Genomic DNA, 27,499 nt, shown 5'->3' on the forward strand with positions numbered 1-27,499 from the left:
TAATTATTGATAAGCCAGACAATGTTGTTTTTGCATTTTTATGTGACCTACTGGTACGCAGTTTTCTCTTTGCAGTAGCGCTGTGATTCAGGGAAACTGAAGACAGACTTGCTCCGAAAAAAATGTTTGTTCTTTGTATTTTTGCCTCGAGGAACATTTTGTAAAGGATGCTTACATTCCAGTGAGACTAGCCATCAGAATTTAATTAAATTATTTACAGAAGGTTAGTCAACGATGTTCGTTTTCAGACCGTTCTTTTGAAGTAACTTTGGATGAAGGTTTTTGTGTTGCATGTTCAACGAAGAAGGAAGGAAATACCTAACTAGGTTACCTGACTAGTTAAGCTGTCAAGTTCTCTATGGACATTTGTATTTGCGGCTGACAAACTTGGTCTTGAGTTTTCTGACCTGATTTCAAAATAAACCCACCTATGCAAAGCAAGTGTTCTGTGTGAAGGCCAAGACAAAGGATGACTGCTGAACTGGGAGCGTCCTTTCCTTCTGACATGTCCACAGCCGTGTGGGTTTACTTTTTCGTACTGGACCAAGTTACCCTTGTGTATCTACATAATTCAGACGCTGACCCATTTTAGAATATGCCCTGGAATCAATGTTGACTAGTCAACATCCAGTTGAATCACCCCCCCTACCCCCATTTTGTGTTTGTACAGTACATATTTAATGAATGTCCTCTCTCGTTTTCCACCTGCTCTTGCTGAGCCATGTGATGTGATTGAACAGAGCTGAGTGGGAAACCCCCACCAACACCCACCCACCCTCTCTTTTTCTTTCTTTCTTTCTATCTTTCTTTCTGTCTCTCTGTCTCTCTGTCTCTCTGTCTCTGTCTCAACCCCCCCTCTCTCAACCCCCCCTCTCTCAACCCCTCCTCTCTCAATTCAATTCAATTGGCTTTATTGGCATTAAGAAACAAATGTTCATATTGCCAAAGCAACGGTGCAACCACTGAACACAGAAACAATATTCATATCATTACTATGGACGTCGGTATACTATTAATGTTACCAGATAATACAATATCAACCAAACATGGAAAATTTAGTTGAAAGATCGAAGGAAACTTTAACATAACCTTAAGATTGGTTATTATATATACACATACACGTCAGTCACACACACAGTATATGTTGTGTGTGTGCTTTGTTTGTATGCATTGTGTGTCTAGGTCACTCACTGTCTCTCAGATTGTGGCTCTCTCTCCCTCTCTTTCTCAGTCCCTTTCTCTCTTTCTCTGTCCCTTTCGCTCTCTTTCCCTACTACTCTCTCTGTCTTTTCTTTCTTTTTCTTGCTGTCAGATTAGGCTATGGAATGACTACGATGATCTTCTGGTGATTATCTGAGGTACAGTGTGCTTTCTCCATCTGTGTATGTCTCGCTCCTCTATCTGTGTGTCTGTCTCTGTTTTTGAATGAGTGTGTTTCTACTCCTTCATGCCTCTCTCTTGTTATTTGAACATTTCTTAACAATATTGACAGATCTCAATGTTTCCCGTGTAATTTGAAATGGAGTCAGATACAGAAGATTTCAACGTGTTAATAAAATGTATCAGTCAAGTCAATCCATTTTCCTCCTCGACAAGGGTCTTTTTTTGTTAAGAAATTTTAGAATTGTTTTTAGAATGATTCAGCTGCAATTCATAGTTACTTTACATTTTCAGACTTGTGCCGTTAGCATTCTGAAACATGTAGATACACAAGCACACACATTATTAATGTGTCCATCCTCGCGATTATATCACAAATGGTTTACTGAACCCTGCTGTCTAGTTGTCCTGGGTTGTCAGTCCCTAAGTGACCATGTTGGCCCTCCACAGTTCTCTGCCCCCATGTCTGGAAGGGTTATGGCTTCCTGCCCCCACAAATCTGTCTTCATTTCCGTTTATATTGCTCCCATTCCCACTACATTCTTTAACTGCTCCTTTCTTTTGTTTCACCCTCTCTATGCCTAGTATGTCATGTTTCTCTATACTGTAACCCACCTTTCTGTCTTTCCTTTTCTCGAAGTGTCCTCTTCCTCCTCTCCTTCTGCCCTCTCTTTCCTCCTACACCTCTGCCCCATTTCCTCTTTTCTCTCCCCCTCTCTCCGTTGCCCTCTTTCCCAAAACCCTTTATCTCTCTTATTCATTGCTTTCACTCTCACTCTCACTCTTATTCTCTCTCTCTCTCTCTCTCTCTCTCTCTCTCTCTCTCTCTCTCTCTCTCTCTCTCTCTCTCTCTCTCTCTCTCTCTCTCTCTCTCTCACTCACTCACACCTGTCTTTCTCTGTGTCTACACCCCCCCTCTCTGCTGATTTCTCTGAGGAGGTCCTGTCCCCTCAGTGCTCCTCAGGCTAAGCGCTGCTCTCTTCACCCCGGGTTCACACAGTGGAGGCTCTGGGATTATGCAGATCTTAATTCCTTTTCTGCTCACACCTGGGGTTGACAGGGCATGAAATAGGGAAAGCGTTCACTGCAAAACTATGGAGAGAGAGAGAGAGAGTAACGGGGGAGACATTCTGAGAGAGATGCAGAGAGAAAGACGGAGGAAAAAGGGTGAGACATTCAGAGAGAGAGAGACATACAGAGAGAAAGAGTGAGAGAGGCAGAAGGCAGTGAGGAAGAAGATATGGAGAAACCGAGCAAGAAAGAAAGGAGGGAGAGAGAAGCGAGAGATTTAGAGAGGGGGGAAGCGGAGAAGGTGGGGCAGACGGGCAGACTGAGCAAAGCAGCGGAGAGTGAGCGAGGGGAGGAGAGGTGTGACTGTTGTGTCTGTCACTCCAGACACACAGCATAAACACGGACGGGTGCACAGGACTTTTTCACACAATAATTAAAATTAGAGCTAAACGCATGGCAGTCATGCACAATAAACAACTGTGTCCGTTCGCAAAGAAGTGTATCGCAGCTGGTTACTCCACAGGTAGTTCAGGTCAGTGCAGATTCCTTTTCTGTGCGTTCATCTAAAACAGTTTATTCACCGGTAAAGTGAGACTTCAGCAGATAAATGTTTAATTATCTGTAGAGGTATTACAAAAAGTTTGGATTGAGTCAGAGATTACACATGGAGGAGGAGGTGTAGGTCAGTACCTTCAAGAAGTATCCTTGTTTGTGAGTGTGTGTCTTTAAGGCAGTTCTGGTTTCTGTGGGTAATATATTAGCTTCTTAATTTTTTTGTGACATTTAAGCTTCTAGAGAGGTCTTTTGCTTTTCAAGTTGACATTTCAGTGTGTTCACATGCTGTGAGATTTAAAGTTGTACTTAAAGACCAGAAGTAAACAGAAAAAATGTTCCTCATCAAAATGTGACCAACCTCAGTGTCACCACAAAAGGGACAGAAAGGAAATGTAACGTTTGTCTTCCAGCCACTTCGCAATCCAATAGAGAGAGAGAATTAATAAACAATCAAGTGTGTCTTACCTGATAAAGCCTCCTTGGAAAAAGCAAAAAGACAAGACATGTAGAATCCTTATGACTTGTGGGAGCATTCTCTGGATCAGTCTCTCTCAGTCCCTCTGAAAAAACTTGCTGAAATAAATAATCTGAGGAATTACCAAATCCACTGAGCTGCTTGGGAGACTAGGCAAGAGGAAGGCATCGTCTTGCAGAGTGATCCAAGCTTGTCTTTGGAGAAACTTCTCCTCCCCTCCCACCAAGTCCACAGGGCTGTACAGATCCAGAATAGCCTCTTCCCTTACTTGTGTGAGCAGGAGTGGTCAGTATGTCAGTGGACATGTGCCTGTGTCAATGTGTTTGTGTTTTAGATGGCTAGTCTGTGCTTTTCTTCTTCTTTCTCGCTCTTTTTTATGGCCAGCTGCTCGCTCCAGGAATTATAACAGGGGGAGGATTTAAAGGGCCAGTCCCCCTTTTTATGATAGTTGCGATGTACTCGCAATTAGCTTCAAGTGAGGGAGATGGATGGAGAGGATGAGGATGGAGTCTCGGGGATGGGAAAGACTAGTTTATCGTGCAGACAGGTTGACTGTTGGAGAGCTGAGATGTTATTTCTCTCTGTGTTGGATCCGATAAAGGAATAGTTGTCGATATCTGTTCATACTAGTTTAAAATGGACTGCAGGGTATGTAAACATCAGTATAGAAGAAAGAGTGTCATTTTCTTAATCAAATAACTTAAATAACAAATAACAGCAAATATAAAAGGCTCCTTTCCAATCTCACAATAATCTTCCCTTACTGATGCCATTACCCGAGACTAACCTCAACTTGAATGTGACTGATCTAGAACATTCACTGAGGAGAAGAGAGGGAGCACAAACAGAGAGAGGGAGGCTCCGCGGGAGCATTAATGGTTTAGTAAACTGGAGATCAGAAAAGAAGAGAGCGCGACATAACACATCACTCATGGGCCTGACCATCAAATCGCCTCGGTTCCAGTCATTCGTCTTCCCAGCGGACCGTGCATGGCACACCCCAGCTACCCAAGTCAAGAAGATAAAGGTCTTGTTCTTTTTTAATCTGTTGGGGAGTGCAACACGGCAGATTACATCCTCACCTTTTACAATTATCTCCCTGTTCCTCCTGCTCTGAAGCCATCTTATTAAAGATGCATGACATTCTTTCCCATGAGTGACTTGGAAGTATAAAGCTGGCAATCACAAAGCGACTGTGCCCTGTTTTTCTCTGTCTTTCTTCTTCTCTCTCTCCGTCTCTCCCTGTCATTCTCTCTCCCTTTCTGCCTTTCTCTGTCTGTCTGTCTCACTCTCCCTTTCTCTTTTCTCTCTCTGTGAAAATACATATTCTTGAAGAAAACAAAGCTTTTTTTTATTTCTTTGGACAAGATGCTTTAGTGCTGCCAGAAACCCTCATCTCGGGGGGTTCTAGAAGACACAGGAGAGGGGCAGGAAGACGCCTCAGCGTCTGAACTGAAGAATGCTCTAAGCATCACAATGTGTGTCCATGTCTGCTGACCAGTGGAGTGTCCTGGTTGCTGAGATGCTGCACGTTCTGACAAAACCACAACCACCCACCGGACTGCCCCTCCCATAACGCATCAGCTGGTTCTTCTGGCCAACAGCTGAAACCATGGTAACTAGCTGGGATGGAGGGCAGCGAGGACTGGAGGGTGGGATGGGGGCTGTGTGAGTGGAGGTGACATCAGAGGGAGAGAAATAGGAAATGTAAGGATGGTCTAGACGAGGGAAGAGAGGGGGGCTGGTGTTGCATGCATGGCGGCGACGGGTGGGGTGGAGCAGAATTAGAGAAGAACGACATAAAAGACTGAGGGAGGAGGGAAGGGATAGGAGGAAAAGCACGTTGTTAGCAGCAACACTTATCAAACGCGGAACTGACAGCATCATTTCCTAGCCAGCTTGGAGCTGAGGCTGGGGCTCGCACGCCTCGCCCGCTGGCTGGCGGACAGCACCCAAACAGGGGTGCTGACAGCCAGGGTGGCGGATCCATCTGTCACACACACCCGAGACAAACATGACGGGAGAGAGCAGCGCTCACCCAATATAGACGGATGTCAACGTCCCGTGACATCCCTGTCGTATTGGCTGAAGAGGCTTGGCCACAAATCAAATGGGGAATTCTCCCATCACAGCAGTCTGCCTCCTCGCTCATGCTATGTGTCTAGTGTTTCTCCTGACCTGTGCCTGGAGGAGGCTGGGAGCACATGCCACCACTTGCTGGGAGGCTCCCCAGAAAGTACGGAGCAGAGCTGAATATAGAATATGTTCCCAACTTTGAAGTTAACACATTGAATGTATTGGTGTGGGTTTCTGGTGTTTTCAAACTGGTTGCACTTGCATCTGCATCGCTTGATGTGAGAAAAAAATACTTAGTTCCATGCCTTTGCTTTTTATGTTCATGTTGACTTCTGGAGAAGTCCGAGAGATTCGAAGGAACACATTTCACCCAAGTATGTAAATAAATAGCAGTGACAACCTTTTGACATTGTTTGTGGCTACTGTTACAGTAGAAGAGGACACCCAACCTCTATGATCAACCTCTGTTGTCAGCCTTCCCGTCAGATGTAATGTGAAGCAGTCACGAAAGGTCTCTCTCCAGCTGTGTCTGCCCGTCCCTCTCAAAGGCCTTTTCAACCACACATACAGTACCTGTACCAACCAATGGAAAGTCGACTTCGACAACTCTCAATATAACCAAACATTCTTGTGCTTTGCAGAACGAACTCTCGTACCTCTCATGTAAAAAGAAATCCAATGAAATGGATTCACTTTGCCCCTGCTGAACACACCTACCTTCTGGTTCACCACAGAGTGTGGTTAGATCCCAGCTCAGTTACCCAGGATGTCTGTGATGCTTCTCCTCTCTGAGCTGCCCTGAGCTCTTTTCTTTCACGGGTGCTGCGTCTACCATTAGCGGCGGGGACGGCGTCTAAGCTGGCTCAGTATACCTGGCAGGGTTGGGACCTGCTGCATCCTCGGAGATTGGCACACAAGCCCATCCTGGGTCTTTACATCCTGACCTGGGGCCATTCCTCTGTCTGGGGCTACCCCCTCCTTCTTCCTCCACAGGCAGCAGGCGAAATAACCTTCTGTAGACGCCCTCAGCTTGATACAAAAGGCTTTGTGCACCGATCCATGTTGTACATTGCCTAAAGAGGCGATTATCGTCACACTGTTTAGGAAACTGACACTGCAACAACGTCGGATATATTTATCTTTAATTGTTACCATTGTTGTGTAGTCGTGGAGGGTTGAGGTAGATTTTTCACTTACAATTCTCATGCTAGCTTCTTATGTAATTCATTCCTACGTTTATGGATGGTATTTATCTTTTTTGTATTTACAAAGTCTTGTTTTTATTTTATTTTTTCATCCAGAAAAGGTAAAAGCTTTAGACATTGAAATAATAGTCTTATAATGGATTCTCCTTTTTATAGACTGTTGTTGCCATGGTGATATATGGAGGAACATATCTGGTTTCTTCATGTGAAATAATCAATAGAACAAAAGAACAGAATCAGAATCAGAATCAGAAATGGATTTATTCGCCATGAATGTTTACACAGACAAGGAATTTGCTTTGGCAGGGAGGTGCATACAATAAACATATAGGAATCTTAAATTTAAATGTGGTCTAACTATACTAAGGATACATAAACTAGCAATACTAAGTGGAATGATACATAAACTAGCGACACTAAGTGGAGTACTACCAATACTAAGTGGAATACAATTAAAATAAAATATACAATAAAATATAAGTTGCCAATTGAACATCAGTTTGTTCAAATGGAATGTGAGATGGTAAGTTTGTTATTAGTCAAGACTTTGGTTAGTTGGACAAATATATCTATGGCAGGTTTAAATGCAATAGTAGAACCTGGTGGGATATAAAATTGACCAGTAATCTGATACCATGCAGTATAGTATACTGAAATAAGTATGTTTGGCAACACTTTGCATTAAGGGTACATTAATTAGTTGAAAGTTGGACCAGCAAAACAAGATCAATGCTACCCATGCACCCCTGGAAAGCAGAACCTCCCCCATTCAAAGTGTCACTTGTGTAATAACTTGTTCTGCTCAACTGAAATGAGGTGTAAATATAGCGCTTCCTATGTAACTACAATATTGTTAGTATAGGTATGGCCATGTAGTCACATGGGCATTAATGCAACCTTAATGGAAGGTTTTGCCATATGTTTTGCTCAGACTTGCGAAGCGACCCGTTTGTTCCATGTAATAACGTTCTATTTGAAAAGGTACGCAGGGCAGCCTGTTCAAAGACAGGCCCTTCCATCCGATGAAGAACGTGTGTGCTCATATCTAAGTACCTCATACATAAAGATGGAAATCCCTCTGTTCAACCTAATCCTTCCGGCCTTTCCTCATTCGCCTGTTCACATTTTTGAACTCCAAAAACCTTGACTGGCGGCAAACTCTCGAAAGCAAAAGTGCTCTCCTCTCCTTAATGTTTGTATCATTTGATTAACGCGTGTGGAGAACAAGCAGGGAACTCTCCCCTGAGCAGACGTAAATGCAGAGAGATGACGTTCCCTTGGTCTCCGTGTGGGGATGGTAAAAGCATTATTCAAAGGGACAGACGCTGGCATGAGTTTGCAAGCCTAAAGCATTCATTCAATCTTGCAGGCAGCCAAAGCAGACAAGCCATCCCAAAGAATGTCAACAGGCACTGACAAAGTGAAAAGGCTGACACGGAGCAAATGACAACCCATATACATATGTGACTGAAACAATGTGTCACCTTTTGGAGAGAAAAAATCGCGAGGATGATTAATGAGGAGAAATGAAAGTGCTGCGGAGCACATATAGGTTATTTTTGTGTTTGGACTATGTTTTCTTTTCTCCTTCATGAGACAGAGCAGATCACGTTCTCCCCTTCTAAGGTGTTTCTCCAGCAGCCAGGAAAAGTCTGGCTCAGAGTACTAGTGGGAAGCCAAGATGCCAAAGAGGATCTTTCGACAATAGTGCAAATGTGATGGAGAAAGCTCCTCTCACAGTGGGTTGAATAGGGTTTTAGTTGGGTGATTTAGCCGTGATCTCCTGGAGGGGAGTTTCTCATTTCACCTGAATTTAAAGGCTAAACACTGCCTCATTAAGGAATCTTTTGTACAAGTTTTCAGAGATGTTGCTGGATCTGAATATTTGTATCTAATGTAGTTGAATCTAAACTGTTCAGACAAGGAAGTTCATTTGTACGTCAAACATTGATAGTAAAAGCTCTTCATACTATAAGATGTGAACGTATACAAAACAGTCAGTTGAACTTCCCCGGAACAATACCAGACAACCAACACCAATTTAGAGAACACTGTAACTTGTCAGAATGAACTGATTATTTTTGGGGTCAGCCACCCTTTTGAAAACATTCATCTAAGACATCCCTGCCTATCTGTTACCGTACAGGCTGTCAACCACACAACCTCACAGCTGAATGTAACAGGTCAGGACTAAGGATGTGGAAGGACATAAATATACCTTTCAGAAATCTGCAGAAACTAGAAGGTATCTGCCACAGAGCCCACCCGTCCACTGTCAACTGGTGCTCCCATTAATGCAATGAGCGAGTCTCCATTCTGCCTTGATTGACACATAATTACAAGGGAATCTCTCGGAATTATGCGGGATGGCCACCTGTGCAACATCCACTTCAGCCTCTGACAGATTACAGAGAGAGAATACGCTAGAACGATGGAGAATTACCCACACGGATCAATGTTGGACGCTTTTTGTGACCCCGGCCCAGTCACCTCTCTCTGACCCTGGTCTGTTGGATATTCAGCCAGCTGCAGATGCCCTACAACAGGTGTGTGTGGATGCATGTGGTGGGAAGGCTTGGTGAGCACAATGTGGTATCGAGGGTAGTGCTTCAACGTAAGTTGCTAGACGGGCTAAATTAGAGGAAAAGGTCAGACTTTAATGACAGACCTTCTTATGGCTGCACAGGTTAGTTAGGTCACCGTGAGAAAGGTCACGGAAGAATTATAAGGATGCCTGGTGACAGAGTGGGGTGTCAAGTTTCCCCATGTCCCCCTTTTCTGTCATGAACTCCCATGTCCTCAAGTGGTGTTGTGGTTTGGTGAATGGAAAAAAATCATTATATTTAGTCATTTAGCAGACGCTCTTATCGAGAGTGATTTATAGTAAGTAATTTGAGTTTTTGTGTGTGGTGTCCTCTCAAAATGGAGATACAGTCATGTCCGGGTGCTTCATGGAAGATGGAGATGGTAGCTGGTCTCTCAGTTCGAGAGGGCCCTTCATCCCTTTCACCTACTCTAGCTGCAGAAGCAACCGAGAACACTGTCTTTTTCTCAGGTCTAAATGACAATCCCAGTCCCGCTCTGCTCCACAGTGTGCATTCCCCCCAAGGCACCTCAGACACGCCCTGAGGGAGATTGTCTGAAAATGTGGTCCACAGGGATAACCTGGGGTTCTCCTTCTTGCTGTGCCTTTATTTGGGTTTTCATACCTCCTGGTGAGTCTGCTCTCCCTGATTTCAGGAGAGTCACGGTTGTTGTTTCAAACGAGTCTGTTCACAGTTCTCCATGTTCTGAGTTTAACCACACACTCATGAGAGCAGACATGGTCATCCAGGACTGAACAAACACACACACACACACACACACACACACACACACACACACACACACACACACACACACACACACACACACACACACCCTAACCCACACAAACACATTGCATTCTTAAGCCCACCCCCATTGTCCATAGATCAACTACAATGATTTGTACATTGAGAGTGTTGTTCTATTAATCAGATGTTTTTATGTGATAAGTCCTGTTGGGTGCTTTAGGAGAGGCGAAGCAGCAGGTTTTAATTTCAGCGTCTTTTTATGACATGGAAACGGTTGTATGTAGTTGTAACAATGAAATACAAGTCTAATTGTGCAGAGTTGACTGGACTGTCTTTTTACGACACAGAAACATACTGTCGACATAAATCCACATGGATTGCTGATACCATCTTGCCAGTTGCCATTGAGGATTGTCTGCTGTGCGTGCCCTTGTTGTAGCATCAACAGAATGGAATCAGTATCTAAGTCACAGATCTTGACCCATTTTTTTTTAAACAGTTTTTATTTTCCTTTTTGGTTTCCTCTTTACTTGAGAGAGCTTAGAAAGGACTCTCTCTCTGCTATAAACCGTGGAGGTGGTAGCAGTTGGGAACAACATCAGCAATGAGTCACATCTCTGACAATGAATTGTGAAGGAGTGGTTCAACGCCTGCCCCATTTTCTTCAGATGCACCAAGGAAGCCTATGGGGCTTGAAGACGGTGACAGACAACAATGTAATGCCCTGCAGCGCCTACAGCACCCAGCTCCATTGAATCATGAAAGGAAGAAGATGAATAGAAAAAAAAACGAAGGCAGCGCTGAATGAAAACATTTGGGTATTAATGTTTAACAAGGAAACAGCCGCGTGGTTGCTGAGAGGTGGAGAATGTAGACTACAGGTACTGAAGCAGCAGGTAGCTTCCCTGATGGTACAAGTGCTGAATAATTTGGCCCTAGGAGACTATCCACTCACCACTACTTTCTCTTTCGGTTTTATATTTGTGTTTTACTTGGAGACTATCTCCAAGTAAAACACACTATCTGTACATCAGGATGGAGGATGTCAAGGTCAAATACCATGCTGCAGTCAAGCTGTGCCACGTGTTTTGCCTACATTTCCTTTAGTGTTCACCTTATGTAGTTATATATCAGTTGTGTAATCTGCCTCAGTCTGATGAAGGAGCTGCCAGGCCTAGGGACTGTCATGTTTGAACATGAGTAATGGTCCCTCTCCACCATGGAAGCCTGTTCATTTAAGCTCCTCGCTCGCATGTGATGTCAGAGAAAAGGCACCTGAAATTGGTTTAGACCGTGTGCTTAGAGACATGGGTTTCGAAATGCCATGCATGGATACGAGCGCTTCTACTGAACAATGTCTTACTTTCCGCTGTCAAACGAGAGCCACGAATCACCAGGGGGTTGTTTGAAATGTATGCATCTGTTTTGTCATCAATTATTCAGCTGATCTCACAGTGGATTTTCGACTTCTCAGATTCAACACAGTTGAAAACACAATTTGGATATGGAAATAGTGTTCCTGAGAAAAAAGAACCTCCTAAAAGCAACATGAATTAAGTGTGAAATTAGTCTAGAGAATCTGGCCCAATTAGTGTAGTGTTCATTATCCCAACAGTGGTCAAAATCCCTGGACCTGCACAAGTTCATTGGGTTTTCTCTGATTGTTATTGATGAGGATGCTTTGGTTCTTCCTAGCAATGCCCACATTGCTCAGTTCAAGCTAATAGGTCTAAGTGGGAATTGAATTGTGTGTAACACAACACTGACGAGACTGAGGACTCTCTACAGCTATGGAACTCTCTGGAAGAGGTGTGAGGGCTGCAGAGTAAACATGAAGGGAGACTGACCTATGATGAAATGTAGAGCAAGTCTCTGTTGTGGCGGCCAGAGATGAACATTTTACTTCGATGGATGTTCTTCTTTCAATGTAATGTGAGAAACCTATCTAAAAGATGAAAGAATTGTGCAGAAGGAGAAACAGTTATCTATGAGAAATGCCAGTGAATTAAAGACACCTTCAATGATTATTTCAAAAGATGCCTTCATTGCAACAAAAAATGTCAGCACTTCTAAGGTGAACTATGCAACAAAAAAAATATTACTTCAAAGGATGACACAAACTAATGGAGCTGATTTCTTCAGAGTCAGAGCGAAGAGGGAAGTCCTTGTAAGTACTTGCTACACAGCAGACGTTGCAAGAAGATAAACCACCATCTATCAGATGATTCATAGTGCAGTAGAATCATGCTGAGGTGGTGGCACAGGGTGAACCAGGCCTTCACTAAAGGTTACAGATGTTGTGTGTCAAGATATTTACTTCGGGACAAACTGAGCCAGCACGGCAAAACATATTTTCTCTTTTATTGATAAGAGCTTTCAGCAGAACAGACACAGAATCAAACAATCATTTGAGATAGATTACTTATAAAGTCTGCTGGTATACAGATGAGGCTTGTGTGGCAGAATAGCTACTATATAGTATAGTGTGTATAGTATAGTACACTGTTTTATTATAAGAAGACTAAGAATACATTCTTGACATTGTTTCTTCAACCCTCCCAGTCTAACCTGTTGGGACACCAAGTAAATGTTCTGACACTAATGTTGAATCTGTCAAATTTTCCCTCAAACAGAAAGCTCGACAAACACAGGGCTTTGTCCCTGTCCAAAATCTGGCATCAAAACTGCTGAAAGAATGGATTCTGCAGGAGGAACATAACTTGTTGTAAGTTATAAGCATTAAGGGTAACTCCTGTTACCCACTGGAGTCACTCATCGCTGTGCTGAATAATCTCTAGATTATCTTCATCGGAGATCCAAAGTGTCTGAAAGAGAGAGAGGGAGTCTACTGTGTATGAGGCCCATTACATCTCAACTCATCAAAACTAAAGGCTAAATATGGGTTCTATTCACACCATGTCAGTCTTCAAGGCAAAAAGTGAAAATGTCTCTAAAGTAATATATTTGCTGCCAACAGTTTATATTACTGAAACTTTGACAGTCACACAACTACTACAGCCAATAGTACATTTTCCCAGCAACCTAAAAATGATCAACCTCCATCCAAACTGAAAAGGAGAGTACAAAGTAATTTTCCATTGTAGCCTTTGACAGGCTCCCCTCCATTATCTAATATAGGTTAATTGCCCCACACTCCAGCTGGGTAATTCATTAAAAGCTTTGCTTTTGTGCCATGAACGGAGAAGCTCAACAGCTCCCCTGAGCACTCAACTCTACACCACACAGCTTCTACACCAAACAGCTTCTACACCACACTGCTTTCAGCAGAGCAGGAAGCAGGAGAAGCCGCCCCCGTCGGCTCACCTTGCGAGTGGCTCCGATGCTGAAGGGACCAGCTTGGTAATTTGTTTATCTGAGAGTTTAGTGGAGAGCCGGGAATCTAAAAGCACTGCTAATTGCAGTGGTTCCTTCATCTATCACCGAGTCCCAACATTTTATTAATTCAACAGGATGTTGCCTGTTTTATTTCGTTAAGGGATCCCCAGACGTGATGGGTTGAGTTAGAAGGTTTGGTGGAAGGGGAAGATTCTTGAAATTCTAAAAACTGGAAATGCAACACTGACTGAAACACATACAGGTACAGGACTGTAAGATATCACATGGATCTATACAAACTATCCTTCAGTACGTCATCCAGTCCCTTCATGATATGAAATTATTGTGCGTTCTATCAGATGGGGCTACACAGTGGCCACTTTAATTTGATGAATTAAAAGGGTACTGGGTTGCTCAATCTCAAGTCTATTTTACAGATACAACTGTAGTATATTGGGGAGAAAAAAAATCTACCCATCTGAAATAGTGCATTATTTTGTATGAATCATCACTGTCTCAAGTCAGTGCCTGAACATTTAGGTCATGCATCTTTGGTGAACACTGCTTTGGTGGCCTGCAGCAAGTGCCTCTATTGTGGGATGCAAACACACCCACTCTGGGGGGAACATAAACATGTGAAGCATTTTCCCTTGCTCCTCCAAAGCTATTTTGGAGGTTTAATAAGATGCAAAACATCTCATTGGGCCACATTTTCCTTACCATTTAAATGTGCTCTATGATAAACTCTGAATGCTCCCCTATCCACAATGTCTTTCTCTCCTACATCAGCATTTTCAACACCGTCATCTCCCTGGACAGTTGTTTCATACATCAAATAATCTTCTGGGTTTTTTCTCATCAATGACAGTCACCCTCTGGGACTGCTGTCTCAAGCCAGCCTACTTCAAATACATAAAACATCCTCTTTTCCACCAACCCTATGTCTAGATTCTTACTAAAGATATTGTTGTTGAGTCTAGACTGACACATTTCACAGTATATCCTTTTCTTTGTTTGTCTTTCTTAACTTTGAGCTTTCGTCTTAGTTTCCAGCTTGAGACTCACCAAGAGATCTCTTCCTTGTCTTTTCCTCTTCATAGACATCAGTAGGCCTTGAAGTTCAGGCTGAGAAACATTGCCCCGCTGCACCCTCATGGTACAGGGGGGCTGTCTGTTTGTGGCACAGACGTGCAGGCCTTCTTCAACCCCAGCCGAGACCCTGCAGGACACTTCCTGTTACGAAGGCTGGCATACAGATGACTCTCTGAGAAGGAGAGTGACTGTGTGTGTGTGTGTGTGTGTGTGTGTGTGTGTGTGTGTGTGTGCGCGTGAAAGGTAAGAGAACATCAGGGATCCTGACAAAGCCAGCCACTGTGCTCTCACCCCAGCACACAGATGTGCTAATAAGGCCATGGAGCCCATGGACATCCTCTTCTTTGAAGGGGAGAGAGAGAGGGAGGAAGAAAGAGGATGCTGTCAGAATCTTTATCTTCTCTGTTGTGTAGAAAGAATAAAGACAACTTTAACTTTAACTGCCCTCATTTTTTAGTTAGGGGAGCCCGGGAATGGAACCATCTCCCACAGAACATTAGAGAATCAACCTCATTCAACTGCTTTAAAATGAATATTAAAACATGGTTTTTAACAAACCAAAAAATGTGTTCATTAGTGGGCAAGCAGTAGAATTTTTATTTATTTTATTTTTTATTTTAAATAATTGTTTTAAGGAATTATTTTAAAGAATTATTTTAAAGAATTATTTTTCACTCAATTTTTGTGAAAAACTCAATTTTTTTATCACTTGTTTGTACCTATTGTTCTTTCCTTTCTTCCCATGGTTAAGGACCAAGTGGGGTTTGTGTATTGGAATTTGATGTTTGTTATATTTTAATTGAGTCTTTTTTAGGATGTATAGCCTTTTTCACTCTGAAAACGGAAACTAGCCTTTTGGCTATAATTGGGTGAATTTACATGTTAATGTTCATTAATGTACACTGTCCCTCTTGATAAAATCAATTGAAATTAGGAATGGCCTCAAAAACGTCCATTGTCATAGCTCTTTCTCACTTGTAATGTTTAGGAGGGAACAATAAGAAATGGCAGCCATTTTATTTAATCTAGCTAGATTACAATCTCTCAGATGTCAGATAAACGGTTAAAGTGGATCCCAAACAACGCCCTGTTTGGTATGTCAGGCAGTACTTCAGTTCTTTGAGGGACACAGTGGGCTGCACATTTAAATGGTAATGCAAGGAGATGTTTCCCGGACCCTTGTTTCCCCTGGCATACTTGCACTCTGTATGGCATTGTGTTGGACTCCCATTGACTTTCCTAGTCCTCCTTAATGAATACAAACGGCAGCGTAAAATTGAATAAAACGGTAACAAACCAAGCTCAAATCCAATAACAGGAAATAAATGGGACTTTTCTACGAGGCCAGGCAAGTGTATCTAATCTCCTTAATTAGACAAAATGTCCACATACTTTTCTTTCTTGCGCTGGCCAGAGAGATGTAGCAAACACAAACAGCTGTCTCCAATCAGATAGGGAACAAACCCAACTGATGATAAGGAAGCTTGTTGTCTGGGGCTCTCTGGGGAGGAGTGGCACAGGTACCTCAGATGTGACATGCAGCTGTGATCACTCGGTCGTTTCGTCAAAATGAATGAGGACCAGATTAGAAAAAGATTGCCTGGAGATGTTGGCCTTTTGTCTAAATCTGTCAAATAGGACAAACTAGTTTGGCCTCCTGTGTTCGTGGGTGATTAAGGGAATGCAATGTGATGTTTGCAGATGTGGTCTTGATCTGATTCTTTTACTGCTGCCGCAATGAGCAGCACGGTTTCTTCTCTATTTTGGTTGTTTTTACGGAAAATAAGAATGGACCTATTGTTTGAGCAAACTTACCAAGTCCAACCTTGTAGAGCAGCTGCAACAAACTACCCCAGGAAGTGGGGGAATTGTGAATTACACAATATATGATTAGTTCAATGGTTGTCTGTAAGGCAGGGCCAAACATAATGAGTTTTCTGTTCGCAACACATCGAGTCTAATGACATGATTGCACACCCAACCAGAAGCCATAATATTGCCTCCCTTGTCTCTCGAATGAAGAATTGCATCAATAAATTTGGATAATAGGGAACCAAGACAGGCCAAGGTGGAAGGCCTTAATAACCACAGGATGTAGTATGACTGGAAGGCTTTAAGATGTTAAGTCGAATAAGGGCTTCAAGATCTTGCAGAGGAAGACCAGGGTCAGTTTTAACCTGCTCTAAAGTGGTTAAAAGAAACATGTGAACACGTTGGAAAAACCACCACGTAAACACCAGTGATATCGCCCTCAGTGCCAGTTCCAACCATCTCTATGGCAACCATCTAGCCTCCCCCCTCTCCTCCCTTGCCTTTACCCTAAACTTCATTGAATTTTCATTTGTTGTGTTGACACAGCAGCCTTGGACAGTGCACACAGAAATACGTGGGCATTGTTAAAAACCAAGGTTTGTACGTTTTTCAAAATCTTCAAACATAGAATTTTTACATCTTGTGGAATGATGCACTTAACTAACCACTCATCATCAATTATTCATGCCCACCTCTGAATACAAAACTGCCCTTGTGTTGAATCACAAAGAGAGAAGGGAATTCAACTGATGACTTTGCAGACTGAAATGATTCCAAAGTTTCACATAAATGGATGGTTTAATTTCAATTGTATAGCAAGAATGATGTCATGCTGGAATTTAGCAGACGTCATGCTGTAACGAATCTACCATTCCCGTCAGTGCCTCTGGCAAGCCTTCACCACATGACGTTGGTTGAAGTAGTACTGCCGAATGCATGTAGTGCTGAATCCCCAATGGTAGCTTGTTTTTGTTTTTGCTCATCTGAGGCTTGGGTTTGTAGATTGACTAGTTGGATTCCCAGAGAGGAGATGGGGATAGTGTGTGTGTGTGTTGGGCGGGGGAGCCAGAGGAGTTGTACGAGAGCAAGGAGATGTAATCATGTGTAATAATTCTGCCCCTCTCGTTGTGCTCCACTCTGGGAGCCATGATGGAGACATCTTGGAGATGAATGTGCAATAAAGCCGGCGCACTCGACACCAACATGAGAGGGGACCATGCATGAAATAAATAAAAAGCATGTGACACTCTGGCTCAACAATTATGGCCCATTCTCATGATAATACTGAGATCTTGGAAGGTTACAGCGTCTCTTTGTTTGGCGAAAGCAATAACACGCTATCCACTGAAGAGGATGCCCATCAGGTGCAAAAACATGAGGGGAGGACCGACAGACTCAAGTTTGAAGAAAAAAGAAACACAATTAAAACACCAAGGGAGCTTTATTGTATTTAGTAAAGAGATCTTTCTCCAAGCAACAATACACACAATTGCAATTGTCTTTAAACTGATGCCTCAGGGCAGTACTTGGAGTTGAAAGAGAACAAAGATGGCTAAAACAGTCTTATCCAGATGGCACTGGACCACATCATCACCTGACTCCAGAGAACAACATGCCTTAGCACATCAGGTCGGAGAACGCACTGCTCACCTCTGATTGGTGAGGCTTCACAGTACATTTACATGTAGGCTTTTCATCTAGCAGGCACCTTTTGTCTAAAATGACAAAAGTCATTTTAGACAAAAGCGAATCACACAGCAAGCACACAGTTCTAACAATGTCACAGGTGTGAGTTACTAGAGAAATACTTTTTTCAGCATAACTATAAGGCCATGAAATTCCATAATTCTGCTTGTATTTGCCTCTGAGGTGCGATTGCAGGTTTACAAACTATCTGCAGCTGGTCTTGCTGGCATCAGTTTAGCTTCCAGAGCACATTGCCTGGTGGTAGCTGGCCATGGTGCTGAACTCATTGTTGCCCCTTGAGGGTGTGGATCTGCAGGTGAGCAGGGCCTGGACAGCCCTGTACATGGTGCTGAACTACTTACATGCTGCTTAGAATGATGGCAGCAAATCTCGGATTTTGACTGTCTGGACAGTAGGGAGTGTGAGAGACAGCAGAACTTTATGTTGGTTTCTTCAACTGCAGCTGAACTTTTACTCTGTGAAAAAAGGAAGTGTAAAAAATGTTGGAAATTATGAAGCAATTAGCATTTCTCTTCTTTCTCATGGGTTTCATGAACCCTCTGGGAAGCCTGTTCAGGTAATGAAATAATAATGTCTTTGACAGCTTTATAGTTTATCATTTCCCCATGCTACTCCATTATAAATACATTTCACTTAGCTGTCATGCGTGGTGGTAACAAATTGGATTGGAGAAATGTGAAGAACTTTGAGTCGGAAGGGTAGCAATGTGCTGAATATGCATAGGCCAGCTTCAGAGTTCAGTCCTTCGTTTGGCCTGTTTATTTGGCCTTGAATTGATGTACTTAAACACCTTAGCCTATTACGTCTTTTAGTCTTTCTCCATGAATTCACAATGATTCATTTACCCTAAAGCTACTTGATAGCTTCAACTATTCTCTCCTGCTTCATATACTGTAGTCCCAGACAAGGTTTCAACTGTCAGGGTTTAGTGGCACATTTATAAGTAAGGCCACAGAACTTGTTGCCGAGAGACTTAATAGATGGCACATAACACAGTGTTCATATATCACCACACATCAGCCATGGACAGGTTGTCATAAAAAATCTATATCTGTTCAAAGGTGGCAGAAATAGCCGTATATGAGCCCTTGGAAATGGCATTGGACATGAGGCCCTTTACTGTTATGCTGTTCAAGGACCTTAAGACCAAGAGGTTCACCGTGAAATATGTGGAGGAGGAGGTCAATGCGTATATGATTGTGTGTCTCACTGTCTGTCTTTGTGTTTGTGTCTTCTTGTGTGTGTGTTTGTGTGTAGGGGTTTTTGTTGAGTGTGGTGTTGCTGCTGCTGGTGGTGGTGGTGGTGGGGGTGAGGGTGGGGTCCAGGGGGTTAGGATTCCATATCCATGCCTGGAGTGTCTCCCCTATGTGTCCTCTACAATTACAATTCACTCTCCGACCAACACGCTCTCACTCACTGCTTCTAATTTGGAACTGGCTGGTCAGCAAAGAGCTTCTTTGGCCCCCTCTGTCACCTCTGGGTGACCCCCCCTCCACACAGTGCCAAGGTCTAGTAGGCACTCATGCCTGCCAGCTGTACATTGAGCAGAGGTGGGCAGATGTGGTGCTGGAGCCCAATCATACCTGTTATTGATCAATATATGACTGAAGGAAACAGTGCATATCACTGTTTTGGAATACAAACAAATTATGTTGTACAGATTACGTGAAGCAACCACTTCAAAGTTTTATGGATGTCTTTAAGACTTACTTGTTTGGTGCCGATGCTTACATTGATTGTCTTGTGTGTTTGTATGGGTTTTTAGGACAGACACCTCATTTCCAGTCCAGGCGCTGTTGAAATCCCTTGAATTGACCATGTCATAGATCTCTCCCTTTGTGACATTTCAATACCACTGTCTTAATATACAAACATTTCACTCCCAAGGCAGGGATTGAATCCAGTCTTGTACACCTCTACCCGCTCCCTGGGCAGTTTGCAGCTGTGAATAAACAGCAGCTAATTTGGTTATTTTTGCTTAATTCGGTCCTAACTGAGTCCTGCTGCTGTCTGACTGACTTGATGAGAAAATCAGATTTAACCAGCACAGTCACACCCCTAGAATAATAAGGAGGACGTGGGCCTCAAAATTAGAATAGGTAATAATCTCTGAATTCCAAGCCATCACTTCCATACATTATAGGGATTGGACAGACGTATGGCTCTAATTCCTCCATACATTCACAAATGGAAATTTGCCTAAACATGAACTGAGCCTGTGACCTTGAACAGTGTGTCATTTTTCTAGATCAAATGATCTGTTGTAATTCACATAGATTAGGTGGGCAGTTGTATAATCTTGTTAGGATTATGAGGGATCTGATGATTAAATGTTGATGATGTTATCTAGCTTTTGAGGTTAGAAAACAAAGACATTCTTCGCTCCTGGTAAACATAATGTCATGGTGCAGTCTAATTGCTGGAACCAGTGTTTAGTGTATGTTGCAAGAGATGAGAAACTCTGGCTGTCAGGCCTCTGGCTGTCAGGACTCTAGCTAGACTACAGCCGTTTCGATGGGCATGAATAAATACAGTGGGGCTTGCATTTGCTTAGTGAGTGGCGGGTTGGGAAACATGGTAGTGGAAGGTGGAGAGGAGCCGGGGCAGACAGTGATGGATGAAGCTTGGCTGGAGCCCTCGGCCTGAAGGGGACAGCCCCACTGCCGTCCCCATGCCCTTTGAGGAGCAGCGTTGGTGAATGCTCCATAACTCAGCGGCTGATTGGTGGAGAGGCAGATGGCGGCGGTGTAGCTGGTGACTGCTGATAAAGTCTAGCGTCCTTGAGAGGTGAAGAGGAAGTAAACAACTAAAGGTGATCTTTAGTTTGTAAAAGGGGATTGTGTTTGTGTGTGTGGTGTGTCTGGGTGAGAAGGGGTGTAATGTTGCTATTGTGTTTTTCGAGGAGTGGATACTACCTACATGGTGTGACTAATAGCAATCAATATCCACAGTACAGTATGCTTACAAACCAATGAATAATCAACTTCAATGCTGATGATCAATGATCTCAATACCATCCCATTTGGGCACACATTTATTGATTACACACCAATTTCCCGCTAGACATGAAGTGATGTTATTTCCCACAAACTCAATACACAAACAATTCAATCGTAAGAAAAGAAAAAAGCAGAAAAGAAAGTCTTGGAAAGTCTCTGAATGGTTGTCAACAACCATCTGAACCTGGGGGTAATTGTCCAAGAAATGTTTCATCAACTTGGGCTCTTCACGTCCTCAGCACATTTGCATCTGCCTCTGGTCTCCAAATGTTCCTCTTCTCTCTTCCTCCGTGACTTGATGAATGACCCCACACAGCTGTCAGTGGAGCAACATTTAATGACTCCTGTGTTCTGTCGTTCATGCCTGCAGTCAACAGAAACACCTCCTCAGACTCCTGTGAAATTGTGTTGACAAAAAACAAAAATATTATAAACACTCCAAGACCACATGATAACTCAGGCACTGAATTCTCTGTCTGGACAATGATTTCATTTTGATAAAGGAAATGTTTACAGTCAACCTCTCGTGCTTTGAGTGACTGCTGTTATAATAGACCAGTTAACAAGTGTTGTGAAATAAAAGTTTTTTTGGGGGTGAAACAGGCATAAATAAGAAAATAGATTTGAATAGATTATTTGTTATGGCTTCCTGGCAATATATGACCATATTACCATGCTTTCTCAACACATTTTAAAGCTATTGTTTTTTGTAATGATCAATACTGCGACAAATATGATAAATCTGCTCCATGTCCAGAAAAGGCAATGAATCATGGATGTCTTTACATCAATATACGTGCTACTGCCACATTTGCGATGTCATTCAAACACTTTGATTCAAATACTTTTAAGTACCATGCTATCCAGATAGTGTTAAGCATGTTTGTTGTGTTGTCAAATGAAAGTGAAATTTCACATCATATTCTTGTAACAAAGTACCACTTATAAAACACTGTCTTTCTTTTCCAGTGAACAAAATCAATGTGAGCCTTGTAGAACATGATGACATCTTGACAGGCTATATATCAGTCTGACGCCTCTAGGTTTGCACACATGCAGAAAATGCTTGGTGAAGATCTTTTCATTTTTATGTAAGGTTCTTTATATGCCATATGACATTTCTCTTTAAGGAAAGGCCTTAGGTTGGCTACCTTATTAATGCAGATGAAAGACAACTTGTATTTTTACATCAGCTTTCAATCAACAGGTTCATCTCCATCATTTTAGTGTCTAGTGAAGACAGCATGTCCTCAATGTGATTAATTTTGACATTTGATGACCTCTTGCACACAGGAAGTTGCATATAAGTGATAGGAATGACCTTTGAGCCGCTTAAAAGTCAATGTCAGCCGTATCAAACATGTCAACCCAGGCTCTTCCTTTCTCTTTCCCCCTTTCCCTCTTAATCTTTCCACACGTCACTCCTAACAGTTGTCACAGTCAGCATTCTCCATTTAACTCTCCTCCCACTTTGTTTTCCCAAACAACTTACTTAATCTCCACCTATATCAATGACACAGCATATTGTTCTGGATCATGTTACGTTGTGACATTGTGAGAGGATAAAACGGGTACACAGATACAGATGCCCGTGTTAGCTGGTCAATGAGGTAGGCCCAAGCCAGAGCAGGTCATATAGTGTGATGGATTGGGAAGAGCCAGCTGTCTCACAGAGCTCTAGTGCCCCTCAGGCACCTGGGTCCAGCTCATTGGTCCAGAGGGATCTGAAGCACAGGCCTGCTGCATGGGCAACAGGAGAGGCACCATCTGAGTGTGCCAGTCTGTTGGGGTGAGGAGGTACAAGGGACCCTGTTTAGGGTACATCTGGGTGCCCTGCTGTGTCTTTTCTAGTGGCACAAGTGCCAAGCTAGGCTAAAATGCCCAGCTGCCCACTCTTTCTCCAAAGTCCAGCCCAGACCTTATTCTCACTTTCCAATTCCAATCTTTACCAACATGTTTCAGAAACACTGAAGCTAAATCTATTCAGCTACGATAAGCCTAGCTCGGACTCTTCGAGTCCCCACTCGAATAGCACCTGTCCTCTTGTGCTTACTCTGGCTGAAAATTGTTCAGGAAACACTCACAAGCAAGAGGGAATTGGCTCTTAAAAAGATCATCCTTGAGGGATTTCCCTGTATGTGTTGAAAAGCTCTCCCTTTGGACACCTGTTTGGTCTATTCTTGGCCATGAGCTTCCTGTCAATGGAGGACATAGTAAACCTCATCTAGGCTTTTTCTCTTTAGAATGCCACTCTGTTTCCACCCTTGTCTGTGATAAAGTCACAAGCAAAGGCTGTGGTTAAAGGGGGAGTGTGACATGAACTTGAGGTCCTTTGAAGTGGCAAAGTTGGGGAGCTCTCTTCATCCTGGTCCTGCCTATCTTCTAGAGGAACACTCATTTGTGCCAGAAGTAAGTAGTAAGTAAGTAAAGTTTATTTGTATAGCACCTAACAGATAAAAATCACAAAGTGCTTCACAACAAAATGCAATATAACACTACAAATTACGCATACAGGAACATTTTAAATAGAAAATATGACAAACAACCATAAAAAACCCTAGACTAACTAAAAGCCTGCTTGAATAGCTAAATCTTGAGTTGCTTTTCAAAAGCTTCGACCGAAGTTGCACACTGTATAAAGGGAGGCAAGGCATTCCACAACCTAGGGGCCACTGCTCGGAATGATCGATCCCCTCTAGTTTTAAAATGGGTACAGGGAACCACTAAAAGCTTCTGACCTAATGACCTCAGATTACGAGTGGGGGTATGAAGATGTATCAAATCAGAAATGTAGGGAGGAACTTGTCCATGCAGAAGATATCTGCAGGCCACTTAGTCATGGGAAGCTAAGAATTTTCTCACAGTCTAGGAACTTAACAATACTTTTGAAAAGTCAGTTTTGCTGGAACAATTTCTCTCTCTCATTTGAATCAATTAATCAGCTAGAGAACAGGAAACATCTCAGTTGTCCCAATATTTAAGAGATTTATTTTGCGTTTTACTTTGGTACAGTAGAGACTCTGAAACCGCACTACAAATAAGAGAGAATACATTAAACACTGACAGGTTTTTGGATGTTTTAATCATTGTTTTCATCATCTAGTTTCCGCAGCCAAGAACTGTTCTGGATTTTGATATCAAACGCTTTCTCTGTGCCTTTTACCAGTCATTTAAATAGAGATGTTTGCACTCACTAATTAGTCTTGAGTCTTGGCTTTAAAACCACGGAAAAAAGAGACCCTTTACTGTTCCCATATGCATTCTGTTTCTTTGCTGGCTCAGAGCTTTTATTTAAGATTGACGATAATTGTGTCTCAGAGGCCTGAACATGCTTTATTCATGATCCATCCATGAGCTCCAATCTGTACTAAACAAATCTATTCTTTTACAACGCTGCTTGCTCTCGCCACCACATCTTAGCAGAGAAAGATGGAACAGATTTCCTTTAAAAACAACATTTCTCTAGATTATACATTTCCACACACTATCTATTCTCCCATCACTCCTATCATTTGAGCATGATTATGGGGAGTACCACAGTAATATCCTTGAACTCTAACCCCTACAGGTGCCTTGCACAATGAATCAAATCTCACAAGAAGATGTCCTTTACACACTAAACACACAAAAACCTGCCACACATTCTAATGTATCCCAGGAGTGCATGTTCTGCCCTCGTCTCTCCCGTTTGGAAAGAAGCACTTTTGACCTCTCTGATCTATACTGTACATGTGACATAAAGATAAGTACACTGGCTTTTCCTTAGAGATGGCCCTTGTAAATGGGGAGACTATCTACTCTCTCTCTCTCTCTCTCTCTCTCTCTCTCTCTCTCTCTCTCTCTCTCTCTCTCTCTCTCTCTCTCTCTCTCTCTCTCTCTCTCTCTCTCTCTCTCTCTCTCTCTCTCTCTCTCTCTCTCCCCTATTGGTGTGTGCCTTCATCATTCAGGCGGAAAGGTTCACCTTGTTCTGTCTCTGCTCTCGGAACATATAAAAGAGTCAGCATCAGAGCACACAGGCTCATGGTCCCAATTATGGGCTAATGTTCTCACCAGTAATGCTCTGTCCCCTTGACCGGTGGTACTTCAACAAAAAAATGTTTTTAAGCCTGTGTGCATTGTTACAGTGAATGAAATGTTACTGCCCTTTCTGTTGGGATATTTCATGTCTTTTGTTTGCTCCAAATCTGCAATTGAGAACAGATGACACACTATCTGGTCTGGTTTACAAATCATATTGAAAGTCTGTGTTTGTGCTTTGTTTATGGAGAGGCAAGTTGGACCTAATATAGACAGGGGATTCTGGACAGGTAAGGGGATTCACTCAATCAATCATGTACGCGGCAGCCGGTGAAGATGTGATAGAGTGGCGGGAGATGTGCAAGCCATGCAGCAGGTGACGCTGTCCAAACTTTGCTATAACGTTGCACCATAAATCACTCACAATCACTCCCCCATGCAAATTAGCTACATAAATACTACACTGTTCGGTATACAGTGCAAATCCGCCTTATGCATACAAAAAAGACCATATGCAAATATGGCGGCAAGCATCTCATGTTACACGGTGTGGAAAATTAATGCAAAGTAAGCCCAGTAAGTATGCAAATGACTTGATTAATTCGATGGGCTGTGTGGTGCTTAGTGTGGGCCTCATGGTCAGGGGGGGCTGCTCTTGGGAGAGAGAGAATCAATATTCTGCCATTTCAGGACTCCCTGGGCTTTTTTTTATTCTCTATGTTCAGGTGTTAATTACTGAGTCAATTGCACCATTAATCAAGTGAAAAGTCCCAAAGGGTGTGGACAGGTAGCAGCAATATCTCCTTCTCTCTCACTGTTCTAGTAGATAACTATCCTTGAAGGAGAGAGAGAGGAGATAGAGGTGACTATGTCACTGCCAGCTTGATCCCACTGCATGGACGCATTCCAATACTGGGAAGTATCTCCTTTCATTATCTCCTGTCCTCACCCATCTCCTTTACCGTCAAGAGTGCTTGTGTTATGTGTGAGTGCTTGGGTTTGGACAGGGGCTGTTGACATTCTCCCTACTCCCCAGCTGGCATGAAGGTGAGGACACTTTCACTTTTGGTTTAATAAAATGAATTGAACTGAATTGAGATGAAGAAGGGAAGTTTGTTATTTGTCAGTTTACAATCATCATCCAAATCCATGGCAACGATTTACAATTCAGTTTGGACAACACTGACTGTATTAGTAACAAAGCACACATCTTGCATTTTTATGACATTTGTGTCAGACCACGTAGGGACTTAAACTAAAGATGTCTAACAGCAGAACAGTGAATAGGTGTGTGGTGGTACATGTGAGGAGCTGCTGGCAGCTCAGTACTGAGAAGCAAATAGTGAGACTGTAAAATATTCCTAGAATGGTGAATTCTTCTCCATACTCCCTACCATTCATCAAGCTCCATAGAAGAATGGAACAAAGAGGCGGGTCTTCATCTCTTTTACTCAGTTTCATGGACTTCCATGGTGAGTGTTGAGAGATTTTCTTCTCAGCAGCCCTGGGGATGATATGGAGAAAAGGTCATGCTTTGAGGCTGAAAGTACTGTATTCATTTCATGCAGTCTGAATAATGATTACCCTCAAGCTAAATGATAACCATCAAAATGACATGATCTGCACATTGCAAATCACAGTTTGCTGTCATATGGAAATATATTCTGTATTGAGAGCAGTGAAACTATGGATTATTGGTAAATTACTCTTTTGTGATTTCAAAGCAGAAAACATTGGAGCACATCGTGTGTGTATCCCAGCATGATGTGGGGTTGATTTCTTGTCCTTGTGGAGATGGTTCCTAACAAAAGCACATAGGACCTGCACTTGATCAAAGTGATGAAATGAGTAGAGGGATAGTATATCACCCTGCCTTCGGCATTCTCCAAGATAATTTGAGAACCTCAGCAGATGTTGGATCAGCTGAAATCTAGGGTTCCCCTACAGTGTTCTCTCCACATTATTTTATGTTCCCTGTGTGATTCAATATTTAAGTAATGCAGCGAAGGATAGAAGCATTTCTTGAATCCTTTATTGGTTTACAGTGAGACCAGATCAGAAAACAAAATGGGATCTCATAGAACAACTGGAACAGTGGAATGAGGACTCTCTCTATTCTGGATCCATCTCAATGGATCGGAACCAAACTGAGATGACTTGTTACCAGGGAGAGACGAGGCATACGATTAAAAGGATGGAGGAGCAAATCTGCAGTGTGCTGAAATCCCTCAATGTTCTTGGTCTTACACGCGTGTGTGAGACCAAAGGGCTGTGCCCGCTCATTATCTCCATCACATGCCTGTCTGTGAATTGATGTTTCAGTGTGCTGTCCCTTTCTCTACTCCAAACACTACTCGTTCACCAACCTGTACCCCCACCCCTTCTCCACATCTCCACCCTAGTTCCACTCTTTGAATCTGAACAGTGTTTTGAAATAATCAACGTGATTTGACTTTGAGATAAGGAGAGATAGTCCTTGTCAAACTTCTCCCTTGCTCT

The 27,499-nt window shown here is 42.7% G+C and overlaps 1 protein-coding gene across 1 annotated transcript in view; it reads right to left on the reverse strand.

The window, feature by feature from the left end:
- glra4a (glycine receptor, alpha 4a) overlaps window positions 1–3,666 on the reverse strand; it is a 29,377-nt gene extending 25,711 nt beyond the window's left edge. Inside the window, exon 1 of the mRNA XM_047021351.1 lies at window positions 3,412–3,666. Coding sequence (XP_046877307.1) covers window positions 3,412–3,479 — 68 coding nt within the window. The 5' untranslated portion in view covers window positions 3,480–3,666. The remainder of the gene's footprint in view (window positions 1–3,411) is intronic.
- Window positions 3,667–27,499: the final 23,833 nt, after the last annotated feature.

The sequence above is a fragment of the Hypomesus transpacificus genome, chromosome 1 (assembly GCF_021917145.1).
Source record: "Hypomesus transpacificus isolate Combined female chromosome 1, fHypTra1, whole genome shotgun sequence".
Classification (NCBI taxonomy): Eukaryota; Metazoa; Chordata; class Actinopteri; order Osmeriformes; family Osmeridae; genus Hypomesus; species Hypomesus transpacificus.